Genomic DNA, 24,198 nt, shown 5'->3' with positions numbered 1-24,198 from the left:
CGACGTGGGCCTTCCTCCTGACTCACCGTCTCTTTGCCAAGCTCCCCTACTCTGTCCCTTGAGCCCACTGCACCATTCTCAGACGCCCGGGCTGTAGCACCTACAGCCCTCCTTCCTGGAGGCTCCTCCCCAAGTCGTGTACAACTGGCCTCTTCTCAGCCTTCTAGTCATGGCAGCATCCCCCTGCACGGGGCCCTCTCCACCACCCAATATAACTTGCCACCCTCTTCCAAGTCACAGCCTAGCTTGTCAACACTTTAGGGTCTTTAGGGCCATTCAGCACCATCTGGCATCACTCTGTTCTCTTTTTCTGTCCCACCCCCACCCCGCCCCGGCCACTTGAACACAAATGCCACAGGAGAGGAAGTTTGTCTACTTAATTTTTCACTGTAGCCCTCTAGAACTATAGCAGTCCATGGCATGTAGTCTGTGCTCTATTAAAACCTGTCAAGTAATCGAATGAATGAGTGACCTTGAGCCAATCCATTCATTTTCTTAAGGCTCAGTTCCTCATCTATCAACCAGAGACAGTAATAGTAGGGTGGCTCCGGCGACCAAGTGAGATGATGCTTATAAAGGTCTGAGGACAGTGCCTGGCATGTGAGCGCTCAGGTATCAGCTGCCATCTCTACCATCATCCTACAAATACCTTTTCAAGCTCCACGCTGGTAAATAAAGAGAGCGACCTTAAAGTTTACTTTCCTCGGGGTCCCAGTGCTGCTCTACCTGGCCTCTTCCCAGCTAGGCAAGGGAACCCCTCTATACACAGTGGCTTTATGCCCGGGTGGGCTTGGATGGCTGGGGTACAGGGAAGCACAGGTGGCTTCACATACCTGGGATGCAAACCCTGGGGGCCAGCCTCTCTGGGGACAGGAGGAGAGCTGCAAGGGCCGACCCTGTGGCTGCGCACGGTGTAGATGGGGTTCCTCAGGACGGAGCTCACAGTGGTGCTTGGGGTCATACTGCGGGGAACAGTGCCTGCAAATGGGCAGGGTGAGACAGTGGCCCCAAAGCATCCAGCCAGCCCCAGATCTATGCAAGCTTCTGGCCCTGCTCCACCTGTAAGCCAGGAGAACCCTCTTTAATGCTTCCCATTTCCCAGGCTGCTATGGGGAGAAAGCACTCTGAAAAGCTAAAAAATGTCACTGATAGAAGACTGAACACTCCAGATAGGTCAGCAGTGGCTAGATCTTTGGACCACCGGGCTGAGGACACACAGCAGCTCCCTGAAATGACAGTCTCCACTCTCCCTGGGACTGGGCGGCCCCGCGTCGACCCTCCTCCCCGGCCCTGCCCTGCCAGCTCACCCACAGACGCCCTGCTGGAGTAGAAGTGGGGGTTGCTGTGCCGGCTGGAATGCCCTGGCGAGTAAGGGGACCACTCCTGGAGATCTGGGGAGAGCTCTCCACTGGCTGGGACACTCTTCTGCTCCTGCAGAACCAAAGGCAAGAGGCAGTGGCTGGAAACAGGGAAACACACAGGCATTTGCAAGCGATTTCTGTCCCTTACGACCTAGCTTCTCCCACTCAGACTCATGACGTGACATTGGGGAGAGATCGTAACTCGTTTATTCATTCACGTTGCCTTACACATCTGGAAGAGAAGAACTTCCTTCAAAAATACTTTGGGAGAAAACCACACAGAAAGAATCTGTTCTTTCAAATAAACAGCTTTTGTGTGTAGAGAGGGTGGAACACAGGGGTGCATCGGGCACACATATGTAGCAACTCCACACCACCTGCCCAGCCGTGTGAAGCTCCGTGTCTGCTGAGAGTAGCACGGATTTGTTCTCCTGCTCACAGCAACCTCTCCCTTCTGGAAATAACCACAGCACCCACAAAAACAAGCCGGCTTGTCCTGCTGCCGGCTAACAGATTCACGCGTGCTATCTTGACTCCCTAAACCCTTTGAGGTGGGTCCTTGCCACTTGGGTTTATTGCAATACAAGTTCAAAAGCTTCTTGCTCAATAAGAAAATCAAACCCCACGCCCAAGAAAGCGTTGCCCTCTTGGCGTCATATTACCGCTATCATGCACACCCCAGGCTACTTTCTAATCTCCTAAAGGGAGACTGCTTCCTGCTGGCACTCACCTGCCATCCCCTCCCCTTCCCCCGGGCAGGTGCTGAGAGCAGAGGCAAAGGAGCCAGGGCTAAGCCTGAGCTGGGGGATGCCAGTGCGGGCGGGCGCAGGCCCCTGTGTGGCCCGCCCCACCTCCACCTCACCCTGACCCACTCCAGGGCTCTCTACCTCCAGGAACTGAGCAGAGATCACTACTGGAGCGAGCTTGGGCCGAAAGCTGGGAGCAGACTTTGGCCGGCGGCGCTTCTGCCCCAGCTCGTCCATCTTCTGGGAGGTGAGGTCCTCGTCACAGGACTTCTTGGCCGGCAGGTAGGAGGAGTCCCCGTCCCCTTCAGGGTAGTAGCTGGAAGCAATGCGGACCCTGGCCTTGCGAGGGGGCGAGGCGTGCATGGGCTCCCCGGGGTCCATGTCGAGGGGCAGGGCGCTCGGGGGGCTGGTGGATGGGGAGCTGCCCACTAGAGTGGCCTCTGACTCAGAACTGGTTTCCAGTTTGTGCTGGAACTTAATGGAGTCACCCCTCCTGGGAGGTTTTGGGGGCGTCAGAGGTCCCACCCTCTTGGAGGGCAGAGGGGAGTAAGCAGGCCCAGGGCCTGGGAGCAGGTAGTCTATTTTGGGGGGCGTCTGGGGGCGTTTGAAAGTGTTTGGGTCAAAGATAGACTTTCTTTGCTTTGGCTTCTTGTAAACGGAGAGCTTCTCGGGTCCTGCTGTGGAGCTGAGCACAGCCTTGGGCCAGGTCCCGCCGCTGTTGGCATTCTCGGGCTCTGCCTTGTCCAGGCGGGCCTCTGCCTCCCCACAGGGGCCCACCTCAGTCTCGAAGGGCAGCAGTGGCCGCCGGCTACGCACGTCCACCGGCCCAGAGCCACGCTCCCCCGAGGCGTCCGAGCGGAAGGGGCTCAGGCTACGCTCGGAGGCGCTGGGACAGGCCTGGGGGGAGACGGGGAAGGTCCCCCCAGGGAACGGCTTGTGCAGGAAGGAGCTGCTGCCTCCTGGGGGGCCCGACTCCTTCCTGTCCTCCAGCCTGTCGGCGTAGAAGATGTCCGTCTGCGTGGAGTTGTTGTGCTGCATCAAATTCCGTTTATTCTGAGCCTGGACCTCTGGGCCATGGGCTCGGAAGCTCAGCATCTTATCAGAGTCCTTGATGTTTTCAAAGATGTTCTGGCCGCTCCACGAGGCGCTCTGAGGGAACACCTGAGTAGGGGTTGCGGAGGAGTGAGGAAGAGAGCTGGTGAGACCGCACGACCTGGAGCTGCCACTGAAAATCATCCCTGGAGGTACAGCGATGGTCAGGAATGGGCCACACACACCCCAAAGTTGGACAGATGGACAGACGTGCAGGCATGTACACCTCACCAACAGGTGAGGCTTGCTCAGAGCCAGGCCACTGGGAACCCACAGGAAAGACACAAAGTTCCCTTGACTTTGAGCACTTTCTGAAATCACCTGCACTGTGTCCTGCCTATTTTTTTAAAATTATTAAATGTAAATATAAAAAATTCATTATTAAAGACATCTTACAATACACCTAGACAATGGAATATTATTCAGTGATAAAAAGAAACAACCTATCAAGCCATGAAAAGACATGTAGGAACCTTAAATGCATAGTACTAAGTTAAAGAAGCCAATCTGAAAAGGCTACATACTATATGAGTCCAGCTATATGACATGCTGGAAAAGGCAAAACTACAGAGATAGTCAAAAGATCAGTGGTTGCCAGGGGTTGAGGGGGAGGAAGGGATGAACAGGTGAAGCCCAGAGGATCTTTAGGGCCCTGAAATTACTCTGCAGGATACTGTAATGGTGGATACATGTCATTATACATTTGTCTAAACCCGTAGAATGTACAACCCCAGGAGTGAATCCTCACGTTAACTACAGACTTTAGTTAATACTAATGTATTAATATTGGCTCATCAATATTACAGGGCAGAAAATATGAGAACTCACTGTACTAACTCAACTTTTCTGTAAACCTAAATCTGTTCCCCAAAAAGTCTATTAATTTTAAAATAATTTTTTAAAATCTCTCTTAATGAAGTAGATGAGCCTTTTCCCAACCTTCTTAGAAAAGCTGATAAAAAGTACAATAAACGCCCTTAAACCCATTTAGATTCAACAATATTTTGCCCAATTGTCTATATCTATTTATACTGCAGAACATTCAAAAATAAGTTACAAATATTATGACATTTCACCCTAACAGCTTTAGCATCATGCATTTCTCCCAAATAAGGCCATTCTCCTGTATAACCCCAATACCATCATTATACCCAGGAAAAGTAACAATTCCCTAAGATCATCTAATTATCCAGTCCAGATCCAAATGTATCCCCCATCTCCAAAATGTCCTTCATAGCTAGGTTTTTTTGTTTCTGGGTTTTTGGTTTTGGTTTTGGTTTTTAAACCAGGATCCAGTCAGGGTTCATGCATACCTTGCACTTATAAATCAAGACCTTTTTTCCAAGGATCCCAGTGATGTGGAGAAGTGGCTTGGGTACAAGGAGCTGGGGTTCTGCCTGCCCCAAAGAGGGCGAGAGCAGAGCCAGTGCAGGGCGGGGGCCCTTACCTTCAGGAGGGAGAGGGTCAGGGAGTCCTGGCAGCTCCGCAGCAGAGATTCACACTCATTCAGAGACTTGTTGTCCAGTGCAATGCCATTGATCTAGGGCCAACAGAGAGCCCGTCAGGCCCACCACCAGGATAGGGGTTCTGCCTAGCTGCTGACCCATGCTGGACAGTGGGCCTTGTTCTGTAAGGTGCCCCTGTCTGGAGCTGGCAAAGGAGAGAAAGCCACTCCCCAGTTAAGGCCCTCAAAGTCCAGTTATGGGGCTTCTGAGGCAAATGAAATACACAGCCTTAAAAGCACTCTAGGGAAGTGACTTTGACTGACTGGGACCAGAACACCACGGGTCCCAGAGGGACATCCCGGGCCTGCCGCTTCCTGCTGCGTGATGCTGGACCACGGCTCAGAATTCCTTCTAGAGCAAAAAGGAAAACAAACACGACCGCCCCCCAGGGGCGCGAGGAGACTGAAAACGAGATCATGATGTGGGAGGCTGGACCCACGGGACACGAAGTACCATCGCAAAGACTCCTACAGCCCCTCACGCCTCAGTCTCTCTCCGCACCTCTCTCAGACACGTTCCAGTCCTTTTTAAAAGTGTATGTGCAATAGGTGAACGGTGAGACTGGGGTGCACCCATACCATGGAGTCCTACCCGGCTTCGAGAAGGACCACAGCATCAGCACATCCAACCACGTGATGGAGCTCACAGCACGAAGCCAAGTGGAAAAGACCATCTCAAACGGGCAAGTACTGTAGATTCTACTTATACAATATCCTCCAAATGACAGAATTATAGAGCTGGAGAACAGATTAGTTGCCAGGGCTTATGATGGCGGGGAGGGGGCATGCTTAGGACTGCGGGGGTTAATAGAAAGGGGTGACAGGAGGGAGATCTTTGTGGTAGTGGACAGCTCTGTATCTTGATTTTTTTTATCCTAAAATGTGATAACAGATTTCATAGTTACGTAAGATGTAACCATTAGATGTTAACTGGATGATGGGTACGTAGGACCTTTCTGTACTATCTTTGCCACTTTATTTTTTAATATCGTTTAACACTATAACTGAATTATAATGATTTCTATAATTATTTCAAAGTTGAAAGTTAAAAAATATATATTCAGAGTGATTATCTTGGGGTGGTAGATTAATTTGGTTGGTTTTGTTTTTCTTTATAACTTCCCCACATCTTAAGAGTTTTTTGTAATGGCCATATTGCTTTCAAACTCTAGCTCGCCCCCAAATCTGAAAAACCCTGGCAAAGATGTGAAGTAATGAGCTCCCCCAAACACAGCAGGTGGGACTTCTTTGAAGCACAAGGAGGGAAATCACATCACATGTTAAATGCTCATGCCCTCTGATCCAGCAATTCCCCCACCCGGGACTCTATCCCGTGGCGGGACACAGCAGTGGCCATGAAGCACTATTGCAAAGGCAAAAATGTCCTGACTGTCCATCAGGAGACCGGCTCAAAGGCCACTAAGGAACATGCAGTTACTGAAATGACCCAGACAGATCTAAAGATGTGAATCTGGAAGAACCTCAAGGCACGCTGTTAAAAACAAAAAGCAAGGTTAGCAGCAGCACAGTATATTAGGATCACCTCTAAGTTTAAAAAGAGATATAAGTTTTGAACGTTTTGGGGGAGAAAACACAAGGAGTTGTTAAAAGTAGTTGCCCTCAGGATGGGAACTGGGAGATGGGGAGTCTAGAACCAGAGGAAGGGTTCCCTGAGACTTACAGCCACAATCCTGTCTCCCACGGCAAGGGACCCCTCTTTGGCAGCCGGGCTTCCGGGCACCACGGCGGCAGCATACACTCCATTCTCCAGGCTGATGCCGCTGTCTGCAAACCAGAGGTCCCCGGTTAACCCCCGCCCGGGTTGCATGGCCCTCTGGTTGTCTCATCTTGTCTTTAAGAGATAAACTTTAAAAAAGGATGTTGGCAGACTGCGACCTGTCCATCCCAGCACCCCGCCCAGGTCACACCACCCAAGGACCCGGTCAAGTCTGGTCTGGCGAATCAAACAATCAGAGCCAAGCAAGACCCAGGAGCCAGACGGCCCCCTAGCGGGAAGCACATGGGCTGCACTGAAACCACATCAACGCCTTGTTCTGGGAATGAGGGGTGCCCAAAAACACATGCAATCTCTCTGTATGAGAAAAGGGTGCCCTGCCCACCTCCCCAGCCCCTACCTTTATGCCCGCTCAGGTTGATGTGCAGCGGTGTGACCACCTTCCCGCCCAGGGACTTCCTCCGACGCACGACCATGTTGATGGCTCCCTCCCCATTGAGGAGCGCTTTCATTGCCTGCTTCTTGTCCTTATTGATGAGGTCCACGTCATTGATTCTCAGCAGCCAGTCATTGACCCTGAGGAGGGGGACAGCCAGGTCACTGCCAGCAGAGGCCTTGGGACCAGGGGGCCGGCCCCTGTTGCTCCTATTCGGGGAGCAGAACACCAGAAAGCAGGTACCCCACAAACACATTCAGAAAGGTTTCCTCGGGGCTTCCCTGGTGGCACGGTGGTTAAGAATACGCCTGCCAATGCAGGGGACATGGGTTCGAGCCCTGGTCCGGGGAGATCCCACATGCTGCGGAGCAACTAAGCCCGAGCGCCACAACTACTGAGCCCACGTGCCACAACTACTGAAGCCCGCGCGCCTAGAGCCCGTGCTCCACAACAAAGAGTAGCCCCCGCTCATGGCAACTAGAGAAAGCCCACGCGCAGCAACGAAGACGCAGCACAGCCAAAAATAAAAACAAATAAATAAATAGTTTTTTTTTTTTTTTAAAAAGAGAAAGGTTTCCCCTTCTAGGAAAGTGGAGTGGTTAAGCTGGCAAGGGTTGGAGCCTGGTTTCAAACCCTAGCTCTACCACTTACTAGCGGTATGACGTAGTCCCTCTGGGCCTCAGTGTGCTCATTTGTAAAATGGGGGCAATAGAAGCACCTACCTCATGGGACTGTAAAGATTAATGAATTATATAAAGTACTTAAACTTAGCAAATACCAAGCACTATGTAGGTGCTAATTATTATCATCACTATTTCATGGGATGAGCAGGCAGTGCACATTCCAGACTCTCACACACTTCACCTGAGCCCCTTACTACACAGAGAAGCAAAAGGCAGCACCTGGTGATGGGAGAAAGATCAGATTCAGAGGCGATTCAGAATCCGAGCATCCTTTAAGAACAATGTTAGCAGTTAAGCCTGAAAGCCTCAACAGCCTCTGTGAGGCCCCCAGATCCTGAGATGTGTTCATTTAAATGCCACCTGGCCCTCCAGGTCCTCTGCATTAGGTCAGAGGGAAACTGCCACCTTCCCTCCAGAGCCTGGAGCCCTCTACACTCACCGTAAGCGGCCATCAGCAATGCTTCCTTTGTCGACTTTAGTGACAAATATGCCACAGTCCCCCGGCAAACAAGGCTCATTCACACCCTCTGCCATATCGAAACCAAGTGCCTTCAAGTCAATATCCTCCTGGCAAAAGAAAAGCAGTAACAGCTCACTTTACAGCAGTGATGAGAAACATTTGGCTCTTACACCCCCCCTAAGACACTCACTCCGATGCGAGTGTTGTCCCTCCACACCGACGGGACACCTGGTCCCCAGGATAAAACCTCTGAGTGGCTGTGATCCCCTTTCCACCACGGGAAACACACACACACACACACACACACACACACCCTGGTGCTCTGCTCTTGCCTCTGCTTTCCATGCACTGCCAGCATCCGCCAGGTAACACAGGAGACCAAGCTGCTACTGCATGGGGCTTGGACAAGTGCAGGGAAAGGAGGCATCCACACCCTCGGAGAAAAAGCTGACCTCCCAACTAGCAGCCATGAAACTGGGGGGCCCTGCAAGAGGGCCATCCTCTCCCTCCCCCATCCAGAGCCGTCACGTTGAGGAGAGCTGGGGAGAGAAGACACAAGGGCGGTTTACCGTCTCCCTTTCAAACTCCACGACTTCTGTTTCCCACTCCATGGAGTCTGTGTCAATGGCCGAGTCATGGGAGCTGTGGGCCATCAGCTGCCGGAACCGGGCCTCCTTTTCCAACTGGGATTCCATCTGTTCCCTGTGAACAAAGAGAGAGCCATGGCAACGGCCCTCTGGGAGGCAAAGCATCCCACCAAAGTCCACTCGGAAATGAGGTGGACCGTTCCCTTCCCCCTCATACTTCACATCAGCTGCCTCATAAACCCAAGGCTTCTTGGGTATCAGTGAGTTTTCATAGTTTTGTTGTTTTTGTTTTTTTAAGTCTCAGAAAATTGCCCCTAATTTATCTAGGGGTTTAATGCAATTCTTACAGAAATGCCAGCAAGACTTTCTGTAGATAGGGACAAGACTATTCTAAAATATACACAGAAAGGCAAAGGAATTACAACAGCTAAACCCATTTTGAAAATGAAGAATGAAATGGGAGGAATCACTCTACTTGATTTCAAGACTTATTATACGGCTACAGAAATCAGGACCGTGTGGAACTGCCAGGAAGACACATGGATCAACGGAACAGAACAGAGGACCCAGAAATGGCCCCACAAAGTACAAAAGGTGCAGAAGTAGTTCAGTAGAGGAAGGACGGCCTTCAACGAATGATATGAGAGCAAGCAGACATCCTGGCAACAGACTCTCAACCTAAACCCCATACCTTATATAAAAATTAATGCAAGACCTATCACAGATTTAAATATAAAGCATAAAACTAAAAAACTTCTAGAAGGCACGTATAGGAGAAAAATCTTTGAGATCTAGGACTGGATTAAGGGTTCTTAGACATAACACAATCCATTAAAAGTAAAAAAATAAAAATCAGTAAATCGGATTCGATCAAAATAAAAAGCTTTAGTTCTCAGAAAGACCCAGTGAGGAGGACGAAAAAAGACTCAGAAACCTGTTAACATCCCCCAGTAACATCCTTCTTCCTAGAACCTGGGCCCAGATGGCCTCTCCAATTCCTCAGCACTGCCCAGTGGGTTCCTGGCACACCCCTCACTACTGTCATTTCCTGCTCGACTGGACACGCTCCCATGTCCACACCTTTGCCTGAACCATGCTCAAGAATGTGTGGCCGGCTCTAGGAGGCCACTCAGCCCACGGGTAGTCTTCTCCAAGCTTTCTTCCCCGACAGAGAAGCAGCTCTGCACTTCATGCTCACTGCACACGGCTCACCTCTCACCCACTAGGCACATACATCTGTTGCTTCTGCAGACGGGGGGCTTCCTGGGCAGTGGCAAGGACTCCCTCACCTGCATCCCACTGGTTAGAGAACTTAGCTCAGAGAAGGTACAAATACAAACGTGCTGAATGAACAAACGCAACTTGACATTTCTTAGAAGTTCCAGGCAACTCCAGCTCAATTAACGTGCAAAACCTCCTCCCGTGCTCAAGCCCCCGAGGCTCCAGGCTTTGCCCTAATTTGATTCCACCACCTGCTAGACCCTAACTGGGTCCCTGGAGAGTCTGTCCCTTTGCCGCTTAACCTCCGGGATTTTCTTAGAGGGTTCAAGCCCCAGGGCTTCTAGGTTTTCACTGAGTAAATGAAGCTGTTTGCCTTACGTTAGGAGGTTCTGTTGAACGGGGAAGAAGGGGAAGCTGTCACCCACTTCCGGAAGGCGCCCCTCGAGTGTGCGAGGCTTGCACGCTCACCAGCTTCCAACCACCCTATCGGTTCAGGAACCCTCACGAGCAGGCGGAGAGCCACTGCTTCTCAACTACCCGGTCTGGCTCTGGACTGCACTGACGATTGGCATCTGCCGATTTCTCTTCAACTTGGATCTCTGTATTTTCAGTACACTGCTAGGGGCCACCAAGTCTGAAGTAACACCCCTGGGAGCAGCGCTGTAACTGAGGGGACGCTGTCTGACACCCCAAACAGCACAGACTGCTGAGCGGTAGTCACAACCGCCTTCAAAAACGCTGCATCAGAATCTGTCATCATTCTCTTCGACTGCATGCTGGTCTCTCGGATGGCCCTGCCTTTGGTCTGTCTCCGTGTACTGTGAGCCCCACAGAACAGGGACCCGGCAGCTTGTGCCTCCCCCGGGGCCTGGCCCCCACACAGCAGGCACCTGGCAAATCCTTGTTGAGTTGTCGAATGGATGAGGGAGGGAGGGAGGGAATGAATGGACGACACATGCCTGCCTGTCCCCCAGTGGACTGCCCGGGGCAGGGACCTTCCTTCCGATGAGCCCTGGCACACAGTGCCTGCCCACCCCGACTCGCTCACCGAAGGGCCGCTGCCACGCTCTGTGCTGGTCTAAGGATTTCTAATTAACTCTCAACAGAGAGGCAACACTCGGACACATTTTACGGACTGACCGAGTGAGGCAGAGTGAAGGGACTAACTGCCAGGCCTGCTCATGGGGCTGCCTTGACCTGATGGAAGCGGACACCGCGCTCCCGGGCTCCAGCGCAGCCCAGCAGGCGCCCACCCCGGCGTACTTGAGCTCCTTCAGCTCCCGGCTGACGTCGTTCTTCTGTTTGCGGGTGTCATCCAGGCTGCGCAGGGCCTCAGCCAGCTCGCTCACCGCCCGGTCCCGCTCCCGCCTCAGGTTGTCACAGAGCGTCCTGGCAGAGGGGGCAGAGGGCAAGGTCACTGTGAGGGGCAGGGGACGGAGGGCTCACGGCTTGCAGTGAGGCCTGCAGCCCGTACTCCCGAACACCCCAGGTGCTTGCCTCACTCCCAGATGCATAGATGGAGTGCTTGAGAGTCTGGAGGCAAGGCCACCCAGGCCAATCCCACACAGGGACAGAGGGGACACTAAGGACCTGGCGGAGGAGACACCCCCACGGTTACCAGGCAACGAGCATCCGCTTCTGAACGTCCAGTGTTTGTCCCACAGGTTCAGCCTCAGTGTGCCTGGGGTTAACAACCATGCTCTCACCCGCAGCCTACCTGGCAAGCCCCTGTGAGCCAGCACCGACCAGACACTGCACAACTACCCACGCGCAGGCTTTTCTAGAGATGCCCTCCACCCCACAACTAGACTGAGACCCCCACTTGGACAGAAATCATGTCTTATGCATCTCTGCAGCCCGGAGCCCAGTGCAGGTGGAAAGTGCAGGCTTAACAGCTCTCTACGAACGGACGTGTGGCCTCTGGGCTCCCAGGATCAGCTCAGTCACTCAGAGAGGTGGTGGGGACAGGTGACCAGGCAGCAGGAGAGTCTGTGCTGTGCTCTGTGCCACCTCCAGAACGGCGTCCTGCCACTCGATGGACCCTGAGGGCTGGTCCCCACTTCTCCATGGCCCCAAATCTCCTCCAATCCGGAACCTTCATCTCCTGACCAGCCCAGGTGGACATCAGTCTCTCCAAATGGCCACAAGGGATCTTGCAGAAACTCTCAATGACCAAGTCCTCACTTATCGCCATCATCATTATCACCACCACCGCCACCACCACCAGGGCCTCTCCTGGCTTTATTCCAGGCCAAGGGCCAAGTCTACACTCCTGGGCTCCCGTTCACAGGCCCTCACCACCTGCCCTCAGGAGCCCTGCCAGCCGCTTCTCCTGTGACTCACCAAGTGCGCACCCACTCATGCCACAACCAGTCCCAGCTCTGCCCTGAGTTCACCATACACCTTTGTTCATGATGGTCCCTCAGGCTGCAACACCCATCCCCCCTTCTCCACCTGGAAAAATGCCACTCGAGCTTTAGTTCTAGCACGAACGCCACGCTTTCTGGGGAGACCTCCCTACCCGTCCCCCAGTAACCTGCATGCCCCCATGAATTCACTGTTCACGCACCTCCCTCCCCCCCGACCACCCTGTCCGACGAAGCTGCCTGTGGCCCCCGCGGTGCCGGCCCCTCACGGGCATCACACGTGCCCAGGAGCCTCAAAGGCTGTTTTTCTCCCAGGGTGTCCTTGCTCAAGGGACCTAAGATCCTGGTACACAGTAGGCGCCCAATGAGTATCTGGCTGAAAGAATGCATTTTTGAAATGTCAGTTGCAACAGAAACCCCCTAAGAAAAAAGCCTGGCCTTATACCACTTCACGGGGTCCATGCTGTGGACACAGCATGTGCTCGGTGCTCGGACCTCTAGGGTGAAGGGAAATGGGAAGTCGAGACATGATGGAAAATGCTAAAATTCTCACTATGAGGCGAGGCTGGGGCATCACCTAGGGCGAGGAGGGACGACCCAGGTCACGCCCACCTTACCTGGAAGTAAGTGGTTATGACTCCGACCCTCCCACAGACCCAGGGCACCACGGGGAGACCCGAGCCCATGCGGCTCCGGGGCGCCCCATACCGGATGCTGTCCCGCTCTGCCACGATCTTGTCCCGCTCCTGGAAGGCCCAGTCCCGCCGGCACTTGGCCACATCCGCCTCCTGGAGGGCTTCCTTCAGCTCCTGGCACAGAGCCTTGCACTGCTTTCGAAGGATTTCAGCCTCCTTATTGGCTCTCCCCGCGTCCATTGTCACCGTGTCTTTGATCTGGCGGAGGTGAGGGGCAAGCAGAGGGGAAGGTTACCAGGCCTTCTTCTGGCCCAGAAGTGCCCTCTGACTGGTATAGGAGCTGGGGCTGGACTCTCGGGAGCTGGACGGAGGGAAACATTGGGGTCTCAGCCAGAGCCCGTTCCGACACCGCCCCCCGCCCCCCATGACTACATGCTCCACAGCCACGTTCAGACCCCTAGTGATGCTATATTAGGGTCCGCCCAAACTCTCACAGCACCACACAGAGCCAGAACCGGAAGCCCAGCCCTCTATGGCCCGGTCTCAGGGGCCCAGGTGGAATGCCCCCTGGAGGGCTCCTGCCAGACCCTGCCCTGCCACTTACATGGTATACGTTTTGCCGAGAGCCCACTACATCTCCCTAAAGAGCTCTCGTGACAAACGTGACATGAGGCCCCACTGCAGTGAAGCGTGCAGCACTGGTCACCATGCTCCCCACCCGCTGTGTCTACAATACAGTTTTTATACTCTAGCATATGGAGTTATTTCTAAATCTGAAAATACACCACTATATTTGCTGGTGAAGTCCTATGTGTTTCAGTTCCTTTAAAAAGCTGAGATCTAAAGGATTTGCATCTGGACCTCTCCCTAAAGCGTTACACGTTCCATTAAAATTTCAAATCAAACTCTTTGAAGCACTCATACAGAAAGCTCCCTCTGTGCCTCTATAATCCTCAGAAAAATGAAGACTGTGACAAATGACAAAGTGAGCATCTATTGCAAGAATAACTCCTAGTCCAGCTCAAAGGCTTTCTGAAGAAGCAAAATACACGCAACACGAGAATGCGCCTCTGCTCATCCTCCACCTCTCACAGTACTTCCTCCCTCGCAAAGTACTCCCCCACTTTCTAGCAAATTCAGTTCCCCAAGCAGGACTGGACACAGGAGATGCAAGTGCATTCAGGGGCAGCAGAAAGACTGGCCAGTCCAAGTGACCAAGCTGGGCTTTCTAGGGGACAGCAGCTCTGTCAGAGGGCCTGTCTTGGGAAGCGACCTAGTATCTGGAAGGACCTCTGTGACACGCAGCAGCACCCCACAGCTTCCCTGTGGCAGGGACCAGCTGCCCCAGACGGTAACCACGTCCTCCTGAAGCCGGCGAACCTTCAGTGGACTTGGCCTGCCCATGGTCAGAGTCTGGACACCGGCCCTTGTGAAGGAAGCCCCTAGATGTGCCCACTCGGAAAGGTGGGAAGCAGGGGAGAGAGGGGTCAGAGCTGACCTGGTGTCCAGAGTGAAGCAAAGACCCTGACAGGCGCCCCCGACGGCCCTCTCTTTGCACAACCCACTCTGGAGAAGACAGTAGAGAGAGGGAAGGCAGTGGCAGAGAAAAGAGAGTAAATAAAGAGCGAGGTACAGAGAGAAGGGAGGAGAGTGTAGGAAGCCATCAGGTGTCAGAGGGAAAAAGAACCACGCCCCGGCTGAGCGGAAGAGGACAGTTCTGAGACCAGGAAGCTAGCCTGGCTGAAGGCTCATCTCAGCCAAACCCCCACCCCCCACCAAGAAGTGGCTGCTGGAGAGGGGCGGGATCAATCCCCAGGGGTCTCGCAGGCCACGGGGAGATAAGACCTTCCTGCCCACACCTCAGAGCAAGGATGGCCCAGGTCACAGACCTGGCCTACTCTGGCCAGGCGGGGAGTGGTCGTGTCCCAGAAGCCAGATAAACTCAAGAAGGAGCCGAGGGTTTAAGTTCTGGAAGCTGCAGGGGTTGGGGGCTGGGGCTGTCCTCTCCTGCCTGCTGACTGGGATGGGTGCCCAGAGAAGACTCCTGCCTCAGCTGACAGGCAGACTTCACACGCTGCCAGGGCCCCCCTGCCAAGGCCCGGGAACTTGGCTCCAGGCTGGAGGCACACATGAGCAATGGGAGGGGGGTGACACAGGCCACCAGATCTAGCACCACGGGGCAGTCGGGGGTCTGCCTCCTCCTCTGTGCTTCCACATTCCTACAAAGAGCACGATTGCTCTTTGCCCCCCTTGCTCCCTGGGGGGCATCCATCATCTCAGCCCCCTCCAGGCGGCTGCTGGCCTATCACAGGCTCACCACCTTCTACGGGTTTAACACACTGTCCTCGACTTTTTAGCTTACTGACTGACTCAGACATTTTTTATGTTTTATTCTTCATCATTTTGTTTTCCTTATTTGGTATCAACATTTTACCCAACAATTAAGCTCTCAAACCAGAATGTGAAAGTGAGGTAACATTTTCTCCAGGGCAATTAACAAGTCTTAACGCATTATATTTGCTCATTAAGAATTTCTTCATGGACTTCCCTGGTGGCACAGCGGTTGAGCGTCCGCCTACTGATGCAGCGGACACGGGTTCGTGCCCCGGTCCAGGAAGATCCCACATGCCGCGGAGCAGCTGGGCCCGTGAGCCATGGCCGCTGAGCCTGCGCGTCCGGAGCCTGTGCTCCGCAACGGGAGAGGCCACAACAGTGAGAGGCCCGCGTACCGCAAAAAAAAAAAAAAAAAAAAAAGAATTCCTTCATTCCAGTCTTTTAAAAATTGCATCAAAGAGAATATTCCTTTTCACAATGGCTTTCACCTTGATGGTCTGGAGAAGTCTCACTCCCTTTGTATGAAACTGTTGCTATTTGGCCCATTTTCGCCTATGAAAACAATTTTATAGGATGCACACCGTAATCCTAACAGGGTAGCAAGGTTCAGATGGGCATAAAAATAATCCTAATAATAAAGACTCAAATCATTCCTACTTTATGCAGATATTATCCTGAGTGTGTTTTCAATGTTAAACCATCTAATTGTCATGACCACGCTGTGAAGCAGATGCTGTCGTCACTTCCATGTTGCAGGTAAGGAGACTGAGGCCCAGAGAGCTGGGAGAGGTAAGAGGTCACGTGGCTGAGGAGGTCCACTCTCCAAACACAGTCCCCAGCACCGCCTGGACATCAGGCAGCATCACCGTCCGCAGAGAGGCCCACGAGGCCCTGGCTGCCCCTCGGGCATCAGCCCTGCCTCCTGCTCGGTCCAGAGGGCCCTGGCTTCAACAATCCACACACACACCCTCCCTTACTAAGCTGCCCGACCTTTAACACCTTGCTTTTCACTTCTCACAGGCCAGTTTTAAAGCCTTCATTCTAACTGACCTGCACAAAGTAGAACGGAGAGGTATGAACAGAGAACTATTCCAACGGGAAGAAAGTCTGCTCTCAAGTTCAGCAGCTCTAAACAGAGCCCTAACACACACTAACCGAATGGGAAGGCAGTGTCAAAGAGGAGGAGTCCACAGGCCTGTGCAGGCCCCAGCAGGGCACACCTGGTCTTGGGGGTAAGCAGTGTCAGTGATAAGGCCCGGCTGGTCAGGTAGGAAAGATGCAGAGAATCCCCACTGGTCACTCGGGAGTCAAGCTCCGTGCCTCAATTCCGATGCTGCTGAGCGCCACTCCCCTGACTCTGGAGGCATGCGCCCCCCCACCCCCACCCAGGGAGCAAGGCCTGAGAAGAGTATTGGGCTCAACCTAGTAGAACAGCTTCCCAGAAGGAGCCCGGACCACCCCTCTAAAGAGCAGACTTCTCAGATGTTGGGGTGAAGGAACACTGAGCGTGCCCTTCTGGACTCACATGGCCAAAGGTACCTCTGGCTTTGGGAATGTGGCCCTGGGATCTTGCTTCTTAACGAGCCAGCCCTTGAGCTGACTGACTTCCCGCACAAGGCTGACCAACCATCACATCACGACAGGAGCGGGTGAGTGTCTGTGCGTGTCCTACGCTGTCAGCTCTGGACATCCAGGAGCACAGCTGAACCTCACCTGTGTCCCCTGCAGCCCGAATAGAGCTGGGCACCGAGCGTGAGCTCAGCAGTCACCCAGGAGGCACCCAATAACCCAGGCAGCAGCAGGCTGAAGGCTGCTCCCTGCTACTCTGGACACCCGTGCATCACGGCCCTTTTTCCCTCGCCACCTTCCTACCTGTCGCAGCGCCTCCATCTCCTCGCTGGCCGCCCTCTTCTCCGACGTGCTGCTCTTGAGCTTGGACTCGGCCAGCTCCACCTCGGTCTGCAGCTTGTCCAGCTCGGAGATGACCTGGTCGCGCTCGCTCATGATGAGCTTGTACTCGCTGTACACCGCATCCCGCTCCTCCTTGTACTTCTCTGACTCCTTGGCGGTTTTCGCCTGTGTGGTCCTCAACTCCGTCAGCTCCGACTGCAGCAGCTCCATCTCCCACTGCAGGTCCTTGTTCTGGGCCGTGGCCTTGTTCAGCTCGTGGTGGATGGCCTCGAACCTGGCGGAGAGAGGCAGCCAGGACAAGGGTGTGGGGACCTGCCCAGCCAGCTCTGCTGTGCCGCACAGTCGAGCATGAAGTTTCGAACACGGTCATTCTCCACACCCCCAAGAGAGAAAAGCCATGAAGGACCAGTGCCCCAGGACTGGGAATTTTTCTCAGTCTTTTACAAATACTGGAAGATGGACTGAGAATTTCATGCCCTCTGCTCTACTGGAAATAACCGTGTTATTTCTTCCACAGTCAAGCTACATTATCTTTAAAAATAAGAACAAAACAATGCTAGAATCACAGCCTATGAAAGAAAAAAGTGGCCTGAACAATCGTTGAGTCTGAGCACCTCATTTTACAGATACAGGGGATAAGGCCTCGAGACACAGGTGACTGGCCCAGCGCCTCCAGGTTAGCGTGAGAGCACCGCTCGGTCCTTCCAGGCCAGGAAGTACCTTCCATGCAGGCGGTCCTGCAAATTACAGCCTGCAGCTCTAGAGCAGCATTTCTGAGTGTGGGTTCCTTAGAAACCAATCCTGCACAGAGCTCCATTTAAAAAAAGTGTGCTCCCTGATGACTGATGTTTGGCAAAAACGCTGCATTCTGTCCCCTCTTGGGAGATTCTAGCGCACAGTATCGGAGTAAAGGTTCTGAGAAGTCCTGCAGCGCAGACACCTGTTTGTGTGCAACCCGGCAATTCCCAAACCCTTTTAAAGCCAGAGAACACTTTTCACATAAACTGATAAGCACACCAGAGAACAGGTATTCTGCAGGAACGTACCTTAAGAAACACTGTTGGAGGGCAGGGGTCACATCCCTACAGATTATCTACCTTAATAGAAAGTGCAACTTTAGAAGAACAATGCCTAGGACAATTAACTTTCCTATCTGCCAGGTGGGTGACTGACATAGAGGGGAGAGGCTTGTGGGGTGACCTGAGAAACAGGACAGTCAGAACACGCTCGAGTCGCTCAGATGGGAGAAAGGAGCACAAGTGCCAAGACAGTGTCAGGAAAATGTTTCCCGGACATAAGTAATTTTTGATTGAAAAAGTTCAATTGCTTATGCTTTTTTTTTTTAACCCCCAGAAAGTGGCGGAGAGCCTTGCATACACAAGCCCATAAAGGAGAGTGGCCCCTGGCAGAGAGGATGCTTTGGCCCTCTGACCATTCTCTGAGTGCAAGAGACAGGCCAGCTCGCTCCGCTCCTTGATGGCCTAGGTTCCTACCTCCTCAGGGAGAGGGCACACTGGTGCTGCAGCTGGATGGCCGTGTCCCTCTGCTGGGTCAGCATCTCCGTCTGCTTCAGAAGGCGCTGGTTCTCCTCCTCTAGCTGCTCCAGGCGGCTCAGGTCCGAGCTGTGGACGGCGACTTTCTCACTATACCTCTTCCGCAGGGCGTCATAGTCCTTCTTAACCACCTCCAGCTTGTCCATGGCTGTGTCGTACAGCTTGTTGAGAATTTCTGATGACCCGTTGTGCTTCAACACCTGGCGACCAGAGAGTCACGATTACCAAAGGTCTGAGGGCAGGAGGAAGGACAAATTCGCCTCCATCTGTCCAGGGGAAGGATTGTTGACAAGGGAGGGGAGGTCACACTCTCTGGCCTTCAGGAGTCTTGAGGTCTGATTCCACAGGCCCTGCAGTCACACTGAGTTGATTCATTCGTTCACAAACATTTCTTAAGTAGTGTACAGGAAAGAGTCACCATAGCAGGCCTGAGACTTCCATCCTTAGAAAGGCCTGCTTGCAAGTTGACCCTTAGCTGGCGTCTGGGAACGTGAACAGTAAGCAGTTCCCTGAACTGATATAAAACTTTACCGAGTGAGAGGAAGGGCTCCCCACGCCTGGACTGGATGAACAGTGTGTTTTAGGCTCAGCACCTGCTTTCTTATGGGAGTCTGAAATTTCAGAGCATGCTAAGCAGGGGGTTCCTACGTGGCCAGCTCCCAGTAAAAACCCCGGGCAGAGAGTATCTCATGGGCTTCCCTGGCTACATTTCACATGTGTTGTCACGATTTGGTACTGGGGGAACTAAGTCTGTCCTGTGAGACTCCACAGCGGGAGGACTCTTGGAACCTAGCACCTGATTTCCTCTGGACTTCACACCATGCACCTCTTCCCTTTGCTGATTTTGCTTTGTTTCCTTTTGCTGAAATAAATTTTAGCTGTGAGTAGGATTATATACTAAGTCCTGTGAGTCCTTCTAGAAAATCACCAAACCTGAGGGTGATGCTGAGGATCCCCGACACAAGTACCTAATATATTCTAGCCCTGTTCTAAATGCTGGTGATGCTGGACAGACACAATGACTGTGGCCTGCGGACCTCTTATCCTGATGGGACGATACAAACACACAGAGACAGATATCGGTAGATAGAGAAATTGACCAAATAAAATAACTTGAGAGCATAATAAGAGCTGTCAAGGAAGTAAAAAATTAAACAGGATAACGAGCTGGAGAGAGACTTCTGGGCAGCAGAGTAGCTTGTGAGAGAGTCCATAGCCTGAGGAGGCCTTTCTAAGAAGGTGACTTCTGAGCTTGGGTGCAAATGAAGACCAGCAGCCAAGAGCACATCAGGCAGAGAAGTGAGCAAGTGCAAAGCCTTGAAGCAGGAATCACCAGCCATGTTCTAGGCACAAACAGGAGGGCAGGGAGGAGTGACTGGAACCCAGTGAACAAGGAGAAGTGGATTCAAAAAAATGGCCAGAAAGCAGTGGTTAAGGCTGCGCGCTCCCAATGCAGGGGGCGCGGGTTCGATCGCTGGTCAGGGAATTAGATCCCACAGGCATGCCGCAACTAAGGAGCCCACGGCCACAACTAAGGAGCCCGCCAGCCGCAACTAAGACCTGGCACAACCAAATTATTAAATAAATATACATATTTTTAAAAAGTATAAGGTTAAGAGTGCAGATTTAAAAAAAAAAAAGCCAGAGAATTGGGCACAGTTTCAAGGCTCACAGCAAAGACTGTATCCTGAGTGAGATGGGAACCATGGGAGGATTTAGGCAAGAGAGCTTTCTACTCTGAATTACAGGGGGTACTAATGCTCACTCAGGATGCTGCTCTACAGAACGAAATACAAGATGTGTTAAGAGGTGGTCAGGGCCTGCTGACTTCTGCTAAGCACCTCAGGGGATCTGAGCCCTTGGGCTGAGGGCTCACATCTCCTGAGCACCGCCCCCCACCATGACACGACTGAGCCAGAAAGGCTTGCTTAACCGTTCCAGGTCCAACAGTCCAGGAATCACCTGGCTCATCCAACATGGACCCTGAGTTATCAGAAGATCTTTGCAGCCCAGAGAACCAGAACCTGGAACTACTGAATATACCCTGTGGAGGGAGGGTGAGCCCTCAATAAATATGATTAACAGGAAAGAGCTAATTCAAATGTCAGAATCTTTTAGAGACAAGGAAAGTGAGTTCATTCCCCTGAGACATTAGCTCCTAGGACTATAGATTAATGGGGAAAAAGGGAATCTCAGAAATCAGCTCATTCAGGGCTTTTAGTCTTTTTCCTTTTCTTTTCTTTTCTTTTTTTTTTTTTTAAGGCAAAACTCTTTCCTTCAAAGGAAATCTTACGAGGACACCAAACTACAAAACTCACTTTAAGAAGTGGTACACATGGGCTTCCCTGGTTGTGCAGTGGTTGAGAGTCCGCCTGCCGATGCAGGGGACACAGGTTCATGCCCCGGTCCAGGAAGATCCCACATGCCACGGAGCGGCTGGGCCCGTGAGCCATGGCCGCTGAGTCTGCGTGTCCGGAGCCTGTGCTCCGCAACGGGAGAGGCCACAACAGTGAGAGGCCCGCGTACCGCAAAAAAAAAAAAAAAAAAAAAAAAAGTGGTACACAGGTGCCTCGGGCAGTTAAAATCTTCACCTTTTTATAAAAATGCGTCACTGTTGCAGATCAGGACTGCATGCTGAGAAATAGTCAGAAAACCACTGACTTAGCCTCACTCGATCATTTAAAGTCTTCTTAAAGACACAATGCAATATCTTCCAAACATACAGCAAAGCACAGCAAATAAGGTAACAGAATTTTAAGTACCCACCACTTAGCTCTCATCTTAAAGACCGGTTCCAGGACTCCCCACGGATACCAAAATCCATGAATGCTCACATCCCTCATATAACATGGTGTAGTACTTACATACGAACTATGCACATCCTCCCTATACTTTAAATCATCTCTAGATTACTTATAATACCCAACACAACAAACACACTATGTAAATAGCTGTCAGCAAGGCAAATTCAAGGTTTGCTCTTTCAGACTTTCTGGATTTTTTTTTTTCCCCAATCCCTGGTTGGTTGAATCCTCAGACGTGGAACCCACGGATATAGAGGGCCGACTTTACCTTGTCGCATGTCTTAAATTGCTTTCCAAAGATATAAAATAGTACAGGTGCTTAGCCAAAGCCCCCAATACACCCTTCTCTTATCTAGTACCCCTCTCTTCCCCTCCAGAATTGCTCTCCTAAATTTGCTGTCAACCATCACCATGCACAATATTTTACTTATACTACTTATGTACTCATGAAAATTCCTAATGGTGTTACATGTGCTTCCTTCTAGTCAATGCTGCTTCTGAGGTTTAGTCAGTGGTGCAGGTAGTGTTTCACTGTAGGAGTACATCACACGGTTTTTGTTTTTAGATTTTTTTAAAATTTTTACTGAAATATATTTGATTTACAATGTTGTGTTAGTTTCAGGTGTACAGCAAAGTGATTCAGTTTTATATATATATATATATATATATTCTTTTTTAGATTCTCTCCCATTATAGGTTATTATAAGATATTGAGTATAGTTCCCTGTGCTATACAGTAGACCCTTGTTGGTTATCTATTTTGTACTGTGGATAGATCTTTTTAAATTGAAGTATAGTTGATTTACAACATTCTGTTAATTTCTGCTATACAACAGTGATTCAGCTATATATATATATACTCTTTTTTATATTGTTTTCCTTTATGGTTTATCACGGGATATTGAATATAGTTGCCTGTGCTATACAGTAGGACCTTGTTGTTTATCCATTCTATTTATACTAGTTTGCTTCTGCTAGTTCCAAACTCCCAATCCACCCCTCCCACACCCCCCTCCCCCTTAGCAACCACAAGTCTGTTCTCTATGCCTGCATCACACATTCTCATTCTGGTGGATGGATGTTTATTTACATCGTCTCCATTTTTTTTGCTGTTATAAATGATACTCTTGTGAACCCTGTACACGTCTCCTCTCCCACACCAGTGAGATTCCCCTCTAGGGTGGACACCTTGAAGTAGAGCTAAGGATCAGAATACGGACTTTTCCCCGCTGATTGGACGATAGCAAATTGCTCTCCAGGGTGGCTATCCCAATTTATATCTCACCACCTGTGGGCAGGAGTTCTGAAAGTTACTGTCGTCAACACATCCTCACCAAGGTTTCATATGGTCAGGTTTTTCTTTTAGTTTTTACTTGTGATAAAATACACATAACACAAAACTGTCTTAGCCTTCTTCAACCTCTGAAGTATACATTTCTGTAGCGTTATGTATATTCATATTGTTGTGCAACCAACCTCTAGAACTTTTTCATCTTGCAAAACTGAAACTCTGTCCCCACTGAACAATTAGCTGTTCCCCCACCCCCAGCCCCTGGCAGCCAGCCTCCTACTTTGTTTTCTATGAATACAACTACTCTAGAGGCATATACAGTATTTACAAATAGAATCATATAAATGGAATCCTACAGTATTTATCTTTTTGTGACTAACTGACTGACTTCATTTAGCATAACGTCCTCACGGTTCATCCAGGCTGCAGTATGTGACAGAATTTCCTTCCTTCTTAAAGATGAAAAATATTCCATTGTATATATGTACTGCATTTTGCTTATCCATTCATTCATCAAAGGATACTTGGGATGCTTCCACCTCTTGGCTATCGTGAAACAATCAGATTTCTTTTTTAAGTACTGCCAGTCTCATGGACAAAAAATAAGATCTCTTTTTTTAAAAACTTGCTTTCCTGATTTCTAGAAAGACAGAGCAACTCTCCTTATGTTTATTGACTATACACTTTCTCTTCTATGAATTGCCTGTCCATATCCTTTATTTTCCTTTCCTCCTTCCTTCCCCACCTGCCCCTCCCTCCCCCCGCCTCCTCTCCCTTCCTTTCTTTCTGCAGGACTTATTTTTAAATTCCAGGTACTGATCCTTTTCCAGTTATATTCATTAAAAATATCTTTTCCCAATATGTGGTTTTAAAATTTTCTTGAGTGCCCTTTGTTACTAAAATTTCACGCTTTAATGTGGTAAAATCTATCAATCATTTCCTTTATGGTTTGTGGTTTGGTTGTTTTACTTAAGAAATTCTTTCCTTCCTACCTTGAGATCATGAGGATACTCTCTCTCATTAGTTTTTCTAAAAAGTGTTAGTTTTACTTTTCACATTTAAATCTTTAAACTATTCATTTAAACTATTGGAATATATTTTTGTATATGTTGCAAGATAGAGATATAACATTATTCTTTTCCATAAATTACAAGACAAAGGAGAACTGGGTCCCCAAGTGCAGGACAAACTGAGGACCCCTGAATTTGTCCAGGTGCAGACAATGAGGGTTGGAGGACAGCAAGGACATCAGCTGACACAGTGCCCACCACTGAGAGGTGAGAAGGGCATCCCACAAGGACGTGCCCACACATGCCCAGGACACACAGCGCCAGTGGAGAGCTCTCCTGCCTTCAGGGTCACATCTGGAAAAGAACCAGCTTCTAGGCCAGACTGCCCTGTCTTGTGGGCAGTACCTCAAACATTCCAATTAAAAATCACTCCAAATGTTTTATTCTCTAAACATCTCCAAGCCAGGTG

At 50.9% G+C, this 24,198-nt stretch overlaps 1 protein-coding gene across 2 annotated transcripts in view; it reads right to left on the bottom strand.

Moving 5' to 3' along the window:
* DLG5 (discs large MAGUK scaffold protein 5) overlaps window positions 1-24,198 on the bottom strand; it is a 119,952-nt gene that overhangs the window by 22,462 nt on the left and 73,292 nt on the right. For both annotated transcript variants that reach the window (XM_081250558.1, XM_081250559.1), the window contains exons 6-17: window positions 18,565-18,824; window positions 17,033-17,345; window positions 12,900-13,084; window positions 11,089-11,214; window positions 8,587-8,719; window positions 7,997-8,124; window positions 6,839-7,014; window positions 6,385-6,488; window positions 4,647-4,739; window positions 2,249-3,268; window positions 1,308-1,431; window positions 834-978 (exon numbers count right to left, since the gene is read on the bottom strand). In XM_081250558.1, coding sequence (XP_081106684.1) covers window positions 834-978; window positions 1,308-1,431; window positions 2,249-3,268; window positions 4,647-4,739; window positions 6,385-6,488; window positions 6,839-7,014; window positions 7,997-8,124; window positions 8,587-8,719; window positions 11,089-11,214; window positions 12,900-13,084; window positions 17,033-17,345; window positions 18,565-18,824 — 2,807 coding nt within the window. The remainder of the gene's footprint in view (window positions 1-833; window positions 979-1,307; window positions 1,432-2,248; window positions 3,269-4,646; window positions 4,740-6,384; window positions 6,489-6,838; window positions 7,015-7,996; window positions 8,125-8,586; window positions 8,720-11,088; window positions 11,215-12,899; window positions 13,085-17,032; window positions 17,346-18,564; window positions 18,825-24,198) is intronic.

The sequence above is a fragment of the Mesoplodon bidens genome (assembly GCF_964165515.1).
Source record: "Mesoplodon bidens genome assembly, chromosome: 1".
Classification (NCBI taxonomy): Eukaryota; Metazoa; Chordata; class Mammalia; order Artiodactyla; family Ziphiidae; genus Mesoplodon; species Mesoplodon bidens.
This window is presented reverse-complemented; position numbering and strand designations above follow the sequence as displayed.